We start from the raw sequence: 15,883 nt of genomic DNA on the forward strand, positions 1-15,883 counted from the left end.
GAATATGCTCACAAAGCAGAACAAATATTTCTAAACTGGATTGTTGTTTACAGGTTGTTTACAGGTATGACAAATATTATTAACAGTAAGTGAAATCAAACATGTTTAAAAAATACTTTTTTTTAAAAGTAGTGACATCATAAGGATGTACAGATGAATCAATGTCATGTGGATGTCAATTAAAACAAAATACCAAAGATTAAAAATTGAAATTTACCTGGAATTTAAAGTTTACCATCTGTAGGTGCATGCATGTAATGGAAAAGTGCCTCATGGTCAACAATGTTAAAGGTTACAGAGATACTGAGCAATAGGAACAAAGAGATCTCTCTTCTACTTGCACATATAAGGCATCTTCAACAGCGGGAGGGTGGAATCAAGGTGTTCTAGCATTTTTTCCAAGGCTAGGAAGGGCAGTAATAGAAAGCTTAGTTGACATTATTGAGGTCCAGAAACGGTTTCTTCACAAACCTTCTACTTTTGCATGCTGAAATGTGACAAATTCTTCCTATATTTTGCTTGGATGTGTTTGTATTTGATGACAGCAACTTATAAATTTGGGACAGACTGACACTAACCCCATATTCGATCCATGTGTATAGGTTTTCCTCTGTGGGAATTTACTTATACACATGTGATGCAAAACAATGGAAGCTCATCCCACATCCTTTACGAGAGAATGCTATTTCCCTATTGTGTGTTCACTAATTGACCATTAGGTATAATAAATCATGAAATCTCTTCACAATTTACAGGTGGTGTCTTAAGAGAATTTATGAATAAGTGAAACACATGCTGAATATTTTATGTTGTTTTCTATGTGAGCTCCCTGATGGCATTTAGGGTATGTTGACTAATTCCGTACATATGTATGGTTTGTTCCATGTGTGCATATGCTGCTGGACTATTAAGGCAAATGAACAAATAATGCTCTTTCTACTTCAGTGCACGTGTATGGGGTTTCCTGTGTTTGCTGATGGCTCTTTAGATGTGCTGATTTAGTCAAAACTCTTCCAAATTCACTGCATGTGTATGATTTTTTTCTTTCCTGTGTGTGTTCGCTGGTGGATCTTTAGGGTTCCTAAATGACGAAAGTTCTTCCCACATTCACTGCAAGAGTATGGTTTTTCTCCTGTGTGTCTTCGCTGATGCATTTTTAAATTTGATAACTCAGTGAAGCTATTGTTACATTCACTACAACGATATGTTTTTTCGCCTGTGTGCGTTCGTAGGTGGCATTTCAAGCCAGATGAGAAAGGAAACTTCTTTCCACATTCACTGCATGTGTATGGTTTTTCCTGTGTGTGTGTTCTATGATGGAGCATTAGGTATGCTCTTTGAGCAAAGCTCTTTCCACATTCAATGCATGTAAATGGTTTTTCTCCTGTGTGTGTTCGCTGATGTTTATTTAGTCTATGTATCTCAGCAAAGCACTTTCCACATTCACTGCAGGTGTATGATTTTTTTTTCCTGTGTGTATTCGCTGGTGGCTTTTTAGGCTTCCTGACAGACGAAAGTTCTTTCCACATTCACTGCAAGAGTATGGTTTTTCTCCTGTGTGTTTTCGTTGATGGATCTTTAGTTTTGATAAATTAATGAAGCTGTTGCTACATTCACTACAAGAATATGGTTTTTCCCCTGTGTGTGTTTGTAGGTGGCATTTCAAGCCAGATGAGAAAGGAAACTTCTTTTCACATTCACTGCATATGTATGGTTTTTCCCCAGTGTGTGTTCGCTGGTGTTGCTTTAGATTAGGTATCTGAGTAAAGCACTTTCCACATTCACTGCAAACATATGGTTTTTCCCCTGTGTGTGTTAGCCGGTGGCTCTTTAGATTTGCGGACTTACTAAAGCTCTTTCTACATTCACTGCAGGTGTATGGTTTTTCCCCTGTATGTGTTCGCAAATGGTTCTTTAGTGATAATAAATAAGCAAAGTTTTTTCCACATTCATTACAGCAGTAAGGCTTTTCTCCTGTGTGTGTTCGCTGATGGAGCTTTAATGTTGATGAACAGGTAAAGCTTTTTCCACATTCATTACACCTGTATGGCTTTTCTCCTTGTGGAAAAGTAAATTTTGCCATGTTCTGTGTCCCTACGCCTCATCCATCATATGTTATGTGTGCATGACCAATATGCATATGTTATTCCCCATGTCCGATTAATGACGCAATTCCAGTTGTGTCCACCTCTGATATGTCAGTTTCCAGTCCTCGTGAATACTACGAATATCAGGCCTATGTAAAGTAATGTTGCCACGTTTCTCAGTGTGCACGTTATTCCATTATAAAGTCCCCGTTTCCAGGCCTCAAAAGGGCCCGGACATCAGATTCAGCTTCTGTCTCCTGAAAGCCTCGCTGAGGAGCGATACAGCCCCCACCTGTATCCTCGACCCTTCACTTACTTCCTGCCTCGCAGTGCCCGGTGCAGCTTGGCTCTGCCTCTGAGTCTGCCAAAAGTATGTTATAGTTCCAGTTATCAGTTCAGTCCTCCTCTTCTGCATTCCTGAGCTACTGAACTGCATCAATAGTTTCTGTCATTGTCTAGCCTACTCGGCTCCACGTTAGAGAAATACTGTATTTAATGGTCATTTAGTATTCTTCATCACGCACTACATGTAGAATAATGCATGGTCCAGTCTTAGAATCAAGTTAGCTTCTCCCCTCATGACTTCTAGTCTATATCAACATGTTCCCTAAACATTAGATACCAGATAGGGTTTAGGTACATGTCGCTCCGACCCTCCAGACTCTAGTCTCTGCTCCTAGCACAGAGTTCATAGCCCCAGCTTCTCCTAGTAACACGTCATTGCCAGTTTTCGCGCACCATTAGGTTAGAGGTCCCGGCTCCTTAGGTAGCCCCCTCCTATGTTTCCGCCCATTCATGACATATTCTGTTACGTTTGCACCACATGTCTATGTATACGCCCAGTTACACCTCTTTTTACTGTTATCTTTCGCGACTGCTACGCGTCACGCCTTCTGCTCCACCCACTGCTACGCCTACTGCAATGTAATGCTATGTGTTCGCGCTATGTATATATGCCTGTGTTTTGTTATTGAATGTTAGCGCGCTCATCCCAGACCTAGCCCCAGCAGCTGCTGGGCCTCTTTTCCCCTGCTGGGCCCCAGTTGTCCTGCTGGGCCCTGTCATTCTGTTCCTATGCAGGTTGTCCTGATCCTGTCCTTATGCTGTAATAAACCTGCAGAAACTCCTACTACCTCGAATCTTGACTCTTATTTATTGAGCTATCTGTTATGCTATAAGTCTAGTCAAAAATAGGGTATTATTTATTTATTTACCACATAATGGCGCCCGAACAGGGACTTGCCCTTTCCCCACGCGTCGGTGAAGCCACGCCGACCCCCTGACCCTCTGCAGTCGTGACGGAACTCTTCTGCGCAGTGGCAGATATTTCTGCTCAAGTATCCCTCAGGCCCACGGAGGAGACGGAGGAGGCGGTCCAGCATCCGAACGAGACGGTGGAGGAACGCGGCGAGTCCCGACCAGAGCCCAAGCCGAGAGTCCAAGGTCCGAGGTATCCGGAGGCCCACCTGTAACTGAAGTCCGAAGTCCGAAGTTCGTCGTCCGTCGTCCAGTCCAGTCCGAGGCCTTCCGTTCCGTGCTGCCCGGTGAGTACCATTGCTGGGGTAGTATCTAGACAGGACCAATTTAAATTGACTCCTGGTCCGTGGGTTGGTGGTGCCCAGACTCACAAACGAAGTGTTCACCTAGGTGGATACGGGTCCTGATGCGTCCCTTTATGGGACCGGTATGTTCCGTACTGTTACAGCAGTGCATCCAGTAACTCTAGTCTGTTCCGTTCTCGAGAAAATCTGTTCTATTTCTGTTCTCAGTATTCCAGGTAATATTCTGTTCGAACTGTTATTTATAATGTTCTTCATGTAATTTACTGTTGTGGTATGAGTGCGATGTGATTTCGTGTTTTTATTGTGTATTGTATTGTGTCCAGATTACAGGTCAGTCATGCCTATATTTTCCAAGTTACGTCAGTTAAAAACTAGAAAAGGTTTATTAGAGGAAGCAGTTCCTGTCCCGCCTAGGGACAGTCCAGGTCATTTTATGTATCAGAAACATGGCATAAGCGCCATAATGTATCTAGATTTATGGGTAGAGTATACCAAACAGTTAGAAGAAAAGTATAGATGGCCCGTATCGGGTACATGGGATGCCGAATGTATCATGAGAGTAGAAGAAGCATTATGGAAAAAGAAAGCCAGACAGTCACAGAAAGATGCCATCGAGTTATGGCGTAAGGAAGCTCATAGAAGAACGGAAAAGGAAGTCAGAAAGTCAGAATTAAGTAGAGAATCCCAAGAACGAGCCCAAGAAAGAGAATTAATCGAGATAGGTGAACAAGTCAAAGCCGAACAGTCAGACAGACAGAGGCATGCCCTTATTAAGGGTATGTATCCTCTCCTTGCCGAAGGTTTGCCAAAAGCGACCCCAGAAGCATCCAGTAATTTCCCGCCACCATTAGTTCCGACCAAGCTACGTCACAAACCGACCGCAGCTGATATTTTTATTTCGTCCTATCTGGACGACACAGTCCCCGAATATACAAATCATGTTCGTGTTCCGCCAGTCCTTGCAAATCAGGCACTTCCCGCTCCTCCAGACACCGGAGTACCTGTTACGGTACCCCCGGTCCAGCCTACAGTTCCATTTCCCACTCTGCCAGGACGTAGAGCCTCAGTAGACGACTCCAGTTTAGGGGCCGCAGGAGGAGCTACTCCTCAAACCCCGCCGCCACACAAACGTTTATCAGCACTCGAATTACATGCTCAAGCATCACAGCGTACTCCTAAAAGTAATAAGTCTGTCACAGAAATCAGGCAAGCCCTTAACGAATGTGTCTATGATCCAGTTCCAGGCGAATATACTATGGTTTTATATTCCTTACGTGTAAGGAGAGTGACCGAGTATCTAGTCACCTTGCCGAATATGAAAGAAGATCTAGACAGAATATATCGTTTCATCCGTACAGGGGATGATCCAGAAAGTATTGGCGAGATTATGTCTCAAAGGAAAGCCGAGATTCAGCTCATGATATTAAAGTTCCTGATCAATTGTCTAATAAGAGAACAAGATTATCCGTCTAAAGATCCCGCCGAAATGAGAATCCTGACAAGGTGGAGTGATAATATAGCCGAGGGTAAGCACAAGACCGTCAGTGCCATGGAGAGTATGTACAAGAAAATTCGTAAAGAAATAATAAGGTTACACGACCAGCGTAAAGCAGCACAAGTAAGCGAGAAAGAAAGTATCTCTGATCCTGAAGAGGAAGACGAGAATCCCGCCAGAATAGCATATGTAGGAAAATCTAGATTTACAGATCGCCATTTACGCCTAGAACCCAAGTCTATTTTTCATCTAGCACCAGAACAAGGTTCTCTAGAACAAGTATTTCAAGCTACCGACCACATTCTGAAATCACGAGTCGGTTACAGTGAATTAAGTACTATGCATGAACAAGAACTAGCCCGATCAGCAGTCCGATGGATTACTGATTCTACCACTTTTCCAGACGAAATAGTGGCACAAATGTTTCTGAAACTGCCCCCAGCCGAGCAACGACTGGTGGGTATGTATATGATCCAGTACCTCATTACTCTGTATGAGGGTCAACATTCTGATCCAGGTCCGTTGCATGATATCCTGAACGAGTTACTCCAGTATAGATGGAGAGGTCTAGGTACCGATTTAACTAGTGTCATTCTAGAACAGCGCCACAAATATAGAACGTTTTTGAACCCGCATTTTGTTCATGTCTCACCCCCAGAAAATAAGCCATTCTACATAGACAGACAGAATCCGTTACGAGAAGTCCACCCAGTCCAAGGGGCGGGTGGCGTAATGCAACGAGTGTTCGTATACACTCCGATTTCAAAGATGGAACTTCTTGAAATGAAGAAATTAATTCCCTGTCATGACAAAGATCCAGCAGGGTTCCATAGAGAATTAAAAGACATGCTCCGTATGGGAGAATACACTTACCCAGACATCATTAAAATGTTAAAGGTCCTGTTACCCGCAGGGGTGTATGAAAAGTTAAAGGAAAAAGAATGGGAGGTGGGAGAGAAAAAGATCGATTGGGCAGCTCTAGAAGCTGAAGACAAGGCACGAGTACCAGGTACCGGTCTTGGAGATAAATGTAAAGAATTACCAGAATTATTGATTCAAGTTTTACCCAGATTATTAACAACGAGAAAAGAAGACTGGGATGCAATCTCAGCCTGTAAACAGAAACAAGATGAAGATATTAGTGATTTTTATTCTAGGTTTGAAAAATGTTTCAGTATCAACAGTGGTCTCAAGACAAGTAGTGAGTCATACCCTCATCTTTTTGTTACCAAATTAGTCGAGAATTCAAGTCCGCAAATTAAAAATCGAGTTTTGAAAGTTGAAAGCACCTGGCAAGCAAATACTCCGTCCCAGATGCTCCAGATGCTTCAGTATCACCAGAATAGAATCAGGGAAGAGCAAGAACACGAGAGAAAACGTATGAAAGACACGAAAATGAAAGTGCTAGTTGCACAATCTGTTCCTCAAGACAGTCAGAAGAGGGGTCCAAATCAAGCCAATCAAGCCAGTCATCCTGCAGCTCCCGTTAGAGGGAACTGCAATTATTGTAAACAGCCAGGTCATTTTATAAACGAGTGTGCAGTTCTGAAACACAACATAGCTACTGGTAAGACTAAAGAAAGACCACGTCCGCCAAGACAAGAACAAGTTTCACAGATTCCTCAGTCACAGAATGCACAACAGACAGTTTCCGCACCGCAGCCTATAGCTGCAACACAGCACGTTACATCGCAGATGTGTCAGTATGCACAGTCCGAGTATCCAGAGTATCAGTCATATTCATGAAACAGCCTAGAGAGGGAGGTAGGCTTGCCTCTCATCGAGATACCTGTAGATCAAGAAGGTCCCTATGTTCACAGTCAAGTATTAGGGAAAGACAGAAAATTTTTGATCGATACAGGGGCAAGTAGGACCACAATTAATCATGCCGAAGTTCCAGGGGCTCCGCTCTCAGGCTCAAGAAATGTTTCCCTTGGATTTTCAGGAAAACCCATCGTTAACGAGATATCTAAGCCAGTTACTCTAGAAGTAGGTCCATTGTCCCGTACTACTGATCTGTTACTTACTAAGTCATGTCCAGAAAATCTATTAGGCATTAAGACACTGAAAGAGTTAGGTGCAGTTATTTGCTGTTCCCCAGAGGGAATACGTCTGTTCCTACGTGACTTTAAGGGTCACTATGTATTACGAGATTTTGATTCGAGATTGTCTAATGTTCCACAGCACCTATGGGCGCAAGGTCCAACTGATGTAGGTTACATGCAAATCACACCCCATCGTGTGACTCTCAAGCCAGGTGTAGTGTTACCCCGAATCAGACAGTACAGATTGCCACCTGAGGCTGTAGCAGCCTTATCCAAAATTATTGACGAGCTCATGGCTCAAGGAGTAGTTGTAGAAACTGACTCCAATGTATGTAATTCTCCGATCATTCCAGTCATGAAACGTACTGATCCGAATGCACCCCCAGTATATCGATTAGTGATTGATTTACGAGAGCTTAATAAATGTATTATTCCTCAGTACCCAGTTGTCCCAGATATTTCTTCCCTGTTAACAGCCATTGATTCCGAAGCCATGTTCTTCACTGTCATAGACCTCAAGAATGCATTTTTCAGTGTTCCTATTCATCCAGACAGCCAGTTTCTTTTCGGATTTTGTTTAAATGGAAGGAGCTATATGTTTACACGCGCTCCTCAAGGTTTCACGGAAAGTCCTAGTATTTACAGTCAAGCACTTAAGAGACAACTAGACAATATTCACATGCCAACTGACACTGCCCTGCTCCAGTATGTCGATGATCTACTGATCACTGCCCGTTCTGAACGTGCTTGCGAACGAGCGTCACTTACAGTCTTGTATTTCCTTGCCGAGATGGGGCACAAGGTGTCACCTTCGAAGCTTCAATTCTGTGTCCAGCAAGTGGTATACTTAGGACACTTGCTGTCCAAGAGGGGTAGGCAGTTGACACCAGACCGTATCCAGTTAATAGCGAGTCTTCCCCAGCCCAGAACCCAGAAGGAGGTACGTGCCTTTATCGGCCTTACTTCTTATTGTAGACAATGGATTCCCCAGTATGCATTTCTAGCCAAGCCACTGATACAGTTAACGACACAGGAGGCAGCCGTATCGACTGTCCTCCATTGGACATCTGACCATACACTTAGTTTCAACGAGTTAAAGAAAGCCTTATGTCAAGCTCCAGTTCTAGCTACACCGAACTACAGTAAGCCTTTTACACTTTTTGTTACTGAACGCGAAGGTACAGCATTGTCTGTTCTCACACAAGATCAAGCAGGACAATACAAGCCCTGTGCTTATTTTTCGAGCACACTAGATCCAGTCGCCCAGGCGTTACCTGCGTGCCTCAAGTCAGTTGCAGCCACAGCACTAGCTATCAGACAAAGTGATTCCATAGTTTTAGGACATTTCCTGACAGTACAAGTCCCACATTCAGTAGAAGTTCTTTTAAACCGAACACAAACTCAGCACTTGACAATTGCACGTTTAACAGGTTATGAATTGACACTGTTCCAGCCACACATAGAAATTAGACGCTGCAACGTTCTGAATCCTGCTACACTGTTACCATCAGTTAATTCAAAGCCAGACCCACATGATTGTGTGGAAGTAGTTAACATTACGACGAAGCCAAGACAAGACCTGACAGACATTCCGTTACCAGATCCTGACCTGACACTTTATGTGGATGGTTCATGTATGAGAACTAATACAGGAGAACTAGTCGCCGCGTATGCAGTGACTACTGACACTGAAGTTATTGAAACACACCGTATTGACACCCTGTCCGCTCAAGCAGCAGAGCTAGTCGCTCTGACACAAGCCTGTATACATGCCAAGAACCTGAAGGTTAATGTTTACACAGATTCACGTTACGCATTCGGAGTTGTACACGACTTCGGAGTGCTCTGGCAGGAGAGAGGTTTCATGACTTCTCATGGAACCAAGATTCAGCATGGTCTCCTTATTCAAGCCCTGTTAGATGCCATACATTTACCGACATCTATTGCTATCATGAAATGCAAAGCACATACGAAAGTCACTGACATTATTTCCCAGGGTAATGATCTAGCAGACCGCACAGCCAAGCTTACAGCACAGACTCCAGACATTCCAGTTAATCAGACACGTACTCCAGATCCGATTACATGCATGACAGTTAAGGACCCTACACAAGATGTCATAGATATACAGTTACATGCTACTCCCGATGAAATCAAGAAATGGTCTGAACAAGGAGGGGTCCAGACAGATCAAGGATGGTTAACGAAGGGTAGAGCCACATGGTTTCTCCCCGATTCTATGGTTCAAGTCATTATCAATACCGCACATAGTCCAGCACATTTAGGAGAAAAAGCTATGTTAGACAGTATCCAGAACATTTGGTTCAATAAGCATTTACGAGCTGCAGCCAAGCAGAAAGTCCGTACCTGTATGATATGTTGTCAGTTTAACCCAGGTAAAAGTGTCCCGGTGGAACAAGGTGGTTTCCAGCCCCCTGACCACCCTTTTGAGGTCCTCCAGATGGATTATATTCAAATGGAGCGATGTCGAGGTTTCAAGTATGTCCTTGTAGTTGTATGCGCTTTGTCCAGGTGGACAGAGGCATATCCAGTCCCAGATTACACAGCCGCGACCACTGCCAAGCAGTTGGTTCGTGAATTTTTCCCTAGATACGGACTCCCTAGAGTCGTATATTCTGATAACGGTCAGCCATTCTCATCCGAACTAATGAAACACGTTTCCCTTTTGTTAGGGTACCAGTGGAAGTTCCATTGTGTACGCCATCCTGAAGCAGCCGGTCTCGTAGAGAGACATAATCAGACTCTGAAAATCCGTATTGCAAAAGTCTGTAAGGACAAAGGTGTGGACTGGTTAATAGCTCTGCCAGTCGCTTTATTTTATATGCGCATGGTCGCACATTCCAGATCAGGTCTGTCCCCGTATGAGGTCGTATTCGGCCGCCCCCCTAACATGTGGGGTACTCCTAGACCCTGAAGTATTACCGATATTTCATGTAATATGCTGACAGATTACCTAGCTTCCTTGATGTCTGCCCTCAACTCATGTCGTTCACAGGTTGCCGCCGCATTTCCAGACAATACCGAGGTGGCACCGCACGAGATCGTTCCAGGCTCCCTTGTGATGGTCCGGAATTTCGACAGATCAAGTCCGCTGGAACCACGTTGGAAGGAGCCACGTCAGGTCCTCTTGACCACCCGTACTGCCGTCAAGTTGGAAGGCAGGAAAGGATGGGTCCATCTTTCTCATGTAAAACTTTTCAAAGGATTGAAACCAATTTCTAAGAACATTTCCAAGGATTTCCAGGATTCGAAAGATTGCCAAAACATTGTTTTAAAGGACTGTCCCGCACAAGACATTATTACAACCCCTCCCTTGTTAGAGAAAACTCCGCAACAAGAGTATAAGCTCAAATTAAGGTCTAGTAAAATAAGTCAGTCAGTTTGATTGTATAAGTCCTCCCCTAGGTGAAACGGTTAGATTGTTTCTGACATGTATAAAATAGACCCCCATAGTGAGAGAGTCAGTCGAAGTTCACTTCAATGTATCGTTTTTCTGAGTTTCATATTATTTCTCAGCATAATGATTTCCTGCACTAGTTACGCATTTTTCCTGTATTTTCCAGTTCCTCATGTAAATATGTCTACTAATGCTACAGTAGAGCACACGTTTAGTGATCTGCCTCCTCACGAATATTCTTACCGCCTTGCTATGCGTAACAACACATTTATCCGTATGTTACATTATTCACACCAGACCAGCAATGCCACTAATTGTTGGGTGTGTGGTCGACTCCCCCCTTTCCAGACACCGAAGGGAGTTCTGCCACTGTTTCCTTATCCATCCTCACATAATGGTTCGTGTGGAGCATGGTCCATGTTAACGTCATCCTCAACAGATATGTCTTTTCTTAACAGTACATGTTTTCCAGACAAGCAAGGTTTCCCCCACAGAACAGGTTTAGATCTAGAAAATGAAGTATATAATTTAGGTAATTATTCGTCGAATTTCATGGTCCTGAATGTTCAGTCTGATACTACTCCAGACTTACCTGCTATTTCAGTACTACCAGTCAAAGGCGAATTATGTGTCCGTAGTTATGGTTCTGTACATATAGGTCATAGTGAATGTACTACTGTTATCAAGTATAGTGACAGTGGGAAATCTATTTTCAAAGCTTCACGTCATTCTTATTTTATTTGTGGTCAAACTGCATATGTCCGTCTGCCCCTCAATTGGGAGGGAACCTGTTACATTGCTTTCCTACTGCCACCTGTTTTCCTAGCCCCATCTGATTATCACAGAAACACACATCTAGTACACATTAGACATAGAAGGGAGTCCCCAATTGTCGATTATACTGAAACTACTCTAGAACAGTATACAGATTTCAATAAAGGTTTCTTCTTCTTTGTAGGACCTGTCCAGAATAGTAAACTGATCCGTAGGTTAACAAGAACCCTTGAAGCTGTAGTTAATGAGACTGCCTCTGCTCTAGGTAACCTAACCGAAGAACAATCTGCTATGAGATTTGTCGTTTTGCAAAATCGTCTCGTCCTTGACGTCATACTGGCCGATAGGGGCGGGGCCTGTAGAGTCATCGGATCTAGTTGCTGCATTTTCATTCCAAATAACGCGCCGTCTGTTTATTCAGCTATAACCAGACTCCATAAAATTGCCCATCTGTTACACCAAGATCCAGGCACCTGGACATGGTCAGGTTGGTTCTGGAATATAATTTCCGCATGGGGATGGAAAGTCCTGTCCTTTCTAGGTATTGCAGTAGCGATCATATTTAGCTGCTGCCTCTGTATACAATGTGGCCCTGCGATTTGCAGCATGTGTGCTACCTCTTGTATTCCTAGTCCCAAGCCCCGTTCTAAATCCCGTTCCAAGACAATTCGAGACGAGCAAATGGTACTGTATGAAATGATAGATGGTATCATGAAAATTGATGTTTCCTGATGGAAACGTAGTGACAAGGAGGGAATGTGGAAAAGTAAATTTTGCCATGTTCTGTGTCCCTACGCCTCATCCATCATATGTTATGTGTGCATGACCAATATGCATATGTTATTCCCCATGTCCGATTAATGACGCAATTCCAGTTGTGTCCACCTCTGATATGTCAGTTTCCAGTCCTCGTGAATACTACGAATATCAGGCCTATGTAAAGTAATGTTGCCACGTTTCTCAGTGTGCACGTTATTCCATTATAAAGTCCCCGTTTCCAGGCCTCAAAAGGGCCCGGACATCAGATTCAGCTTCTGTCTCCTGAAAGCCTCGCTGAGGAGCGATACAGCCCCCACCTGTATCCTCGACCCTTCACTTACTTCCTGCCTCGCAGTGCCCGGTGCAGCTTGGCTCTGCCTCTGAGTCTGCCAAAAGTATGTTATAGTTCCAGTTATCAGTTCAGTCCTCCTCTTCTGCATTCCTGAGCTACTGAACTGCATCAATAGTTTCTGTCATTGTCTAGCCTACTCGGCTCCACGTTAGAGAAATACTGTATTTAATGGTCATTTAGTATTCTTCATCACGCACTACATGTAGAATAATGCATGGTCCAGTCTTAGAATCAAGTTAGCTTCTCCCCTCATGACTTCTAGTCTATATCAACATGTTCCCTAAACATTAGATACCAGATAGGGTTTAGGTACATGTCGCTCCGACCCTCCAGACTCTAGTCTCTGCTCCTAGCACAGAGTTCATAGCCCCAGCTTCTCCTAGTAACACGTCATTGCCAGTTTTCGCGCACCATTAGGTTAGAGGTCCCGGCTCCTTAGGTAGCCCCCTCCTATGTTTCCGCCCATTCATGACATATTCTGTTACGTTTGCACCACATGTCTATGTATACGCCCAGTTACACCTCTTTTTACTGTTATCTTTCGCGACTGCTACGCGTCACGCCTTCTGCTCCACCCACTGCTACGCCTACTGCAATGTAATGCTATGTGTTCGCGCTATGTATATATGCCTGTGTTTTGTTATTGAATGTTAGCGCGCTCATCCCAGACCTAGCCCCAGCAGCTGCTGGGCCTCTTTTCCCCTGCTGGGCCCCAGTTGTCCTGCTGGGCCCTGTCATTCTGTTCCTATGCAGGTTGTCCTGATCCTGTCCTTATGCTGTAATAAACCTGCAGAAACTCCTACTACCTCGAATCTTGACTCTTATTTATTGAGCTATCTGTTATGCTATAAGTCTAGTCAAAAATAGGGTATTATTTATTTATTTACCACATCCTGTGTGTGTTCGAAGGTGGATATTTAGATGTCCTGAGAGAGTAAAGTTCTTTCCACATTCACTGCATGTATTTCCTTTTTTTCCTGTATGTGTTTGATATTTGACCAGTCTAGCAGATTGCTCATTTAAACTCATTTTACATAAATAGTTTTTTACTTAATTGCTGCTGCTGACAATGTAGGGATTATGAGAGATTAAAACTCTTCTCACAAACACGCACCTGTATGTTTTTCTTATATTTTTGTTTGTGAGTGAACTCGTACTTTTGATGGTTGATAAATACTCTTGACGCATTCACTGTGTCTTTATAGGTTTTCCCCAGTGCATGCTTGCTGATGCTGCTTTAGTAGTGAGGAAAAACAAAAGCTCTTCTTAAGTTTGTTGTGTATGTATGTTTTTTCTGTAAGGTTTAGTGGCAAAGGGTCAGTTATGTTTTGCCATAGATCCTATTAATGTGTTTCCCAACTGACTACTGTGGTTGCTGACAAACTGACTGTATTTTAACAATCACTGCAAATGTGTAGTATTTGCAATGTATCTTTTTCTCTCTATAATAATGCTGAATGGTCACTGGAATGCTTGCCAGACTGATCATATATCTATCAGGGCTTGTGTCTTCAAGGCAAATCAGAATATTTAAAGTCTGGGACCAAAGAATAGAACTCACAGTGTATTTACCATAGTCTGTATCTTCAATTTCAGGCAGTCTTTATGAAACATTCAAACAAAGAACAAGCCTTATTACCAAGTCTTTGCATTCTAGGACAGTGTGCTGCAATGTATCTAGCCAAAGCCTTCTTTCGTTGAACTTTCAGAAGTCTGCTTAACAACTCATTTTGTACACCTATGACCTTTTTCTACAGATTGTAGGGTTCATCAACAAATCTGAGTTTATAATGGTCTAACACCACACTATGGATGTTATCCTGTTGGGATCTTATCCTGTTAGGATCTAATAGTTATCTCGGACGAAGGGCGATATCCGATATCTTTTAATACTGGATGAGTGTCCTCGGCCTCTTTAAGCCACCGGATTGCACTTGATCTTTTTTGTAGGAATTGTCTGTTGAGCTACAAGATTTATACAGTGCTGTTATATCTATAATTACTATTTGCCGTTATTTCGAGCTCTTCTTGAATATTGGACAGCTTTCGAGTATTAACGTATTTTCTTCATTACTCTTCATCTTAAGTATTCTCGAATCGGCTCTCTGTGGATACAAAAATATTTGTAATCTCTGAATGTACAAGCAACATAAAGAACACTATGCTGAACACATAACTACTTTTTTTCAAATACGTTGTACACTATAGGCCTGATTAAGATGTTTTTGGTTTTTGGTGTTAGTACCGTCACCATGCAGAGAACCTTTTTCCTGCCATGGTGAGGGTACTATGCCTGCCAAATTTGGAGATCCCTGGCAGCCCGGTGGACATCCCTTGCATTTACAGGACCCACCAATGTGGCAGATCCTGTAAATTCATTGGAAGGGTACCTTGCAGCACCATCAGCATGATGGCATCGCCCACTTGCAATTTTACTTTTATTTTCAAAAACTAAATCCCACAGCAGGATTTTGTTTTTGAAAATAAAAAAAAAGAACAATGACCCCCTTATTATGGAACTGTTCTTCCATGGCAGGGGTCCATTAAAAAGTTTGAACTTTTACATACCACCATGTTTTAGGCGGCGGTTTGTACTCCTGATTGGCAGAAAGGAGTAACCTTTTCTGCCAGCATCTAAAATTAAGGCCTATATATTTAATCACTGTGCCATTAAATACAAAAATATTAGTATGCAAATAAGCCTTGATCCTGCTCCAAAAGTATCAGTCCAGTATGAACAAGAGTCCATGTTCCTATAAATGGCAACAAAAGCAACCACATAATAGTTTTGACATTGCTGGGCCGGGTCCGTGAGTTACAGCTTAAGTCCTAGGGCACAGCAAGACAATTATTGAATACATTTCCACTTAATCACGTTTATATCTTAGGGAATAACATTACAAAGAAAACAAAACACAACATTGCTATTTAGAAAATTGAAATAATAGAATCCTTCTCACAATGAAAACCAAAACATAGATTGAAAAGACTATTGGGTGGCATTGCAATGATAATAGTCTGTACGTTTATATCAGAGAGTGGCCGCCAGGCAATGCCATATCCTCTCATGGCTCTTTAGAGGCACGGACACATTTGAGTGACGTTAACATGACCTGGTGGACACAGTGTGGATACACATAGACTGGTTTTGTGCTTGAAAATGCTGAATTTAATAACTTGAAGATGGCACACTAATGGTTTGGTATTTAGGGAGGGGTAGTTCTTCGTATTTACATTAGAAATGGCAGTAAGGTTGGTGTTACCTGGAGTCAGGGGGACCCCCAAATGGTTAGCTAACCTCCCAAAATCCAAAACAGCTTTGCCACAGTCCTGCGTCCCTTCTTCCCCAATGAATAGGAAATCATCAAGATAGTGTCAAGAATACATGCGC

At 42.9% G+C, this 15,883-nt stretch overlaps 1 protein-coding gene across 1 annotated transcript in view; it reads right to left on the reverse strand.

The window, feature by feature from the left end:
* Nucleotides 1-1,019: 1,019 nt before the first annotated feature.
* Nucleotides 1,020-15,883, reverse strand: part of LOC144773694 (uncharacterized) — a 274,180-nt gene continuing 259,316 nt past the window's right edge. Inside the window, 2 exon segments of the mRNA XM_078658842.1 lie at nucleotides 1,020-1,466; nucleotides 1,469-2,058. Of these exon segments, the coding sequence (XP_078514968.1) occupies nucleotides 1,020-1,466; nucleotides 1,469-2,058 (1,037 nt within the window).

The sequence above is a fragment of the Lissotriton helveticus genome, chromosome 8 (assembly GCF_964261635.1).
Source record: "Lissotriton helveticus chromosome 8, aLisHel1.1, whole genome shotgun sequence".
Taxonomy (NCBI): Eukaryota; Metazoa; Chordata; class Amphibia; order Caudata; family Salamandridae; genus Lissotriton; species Lissotriton helveticus.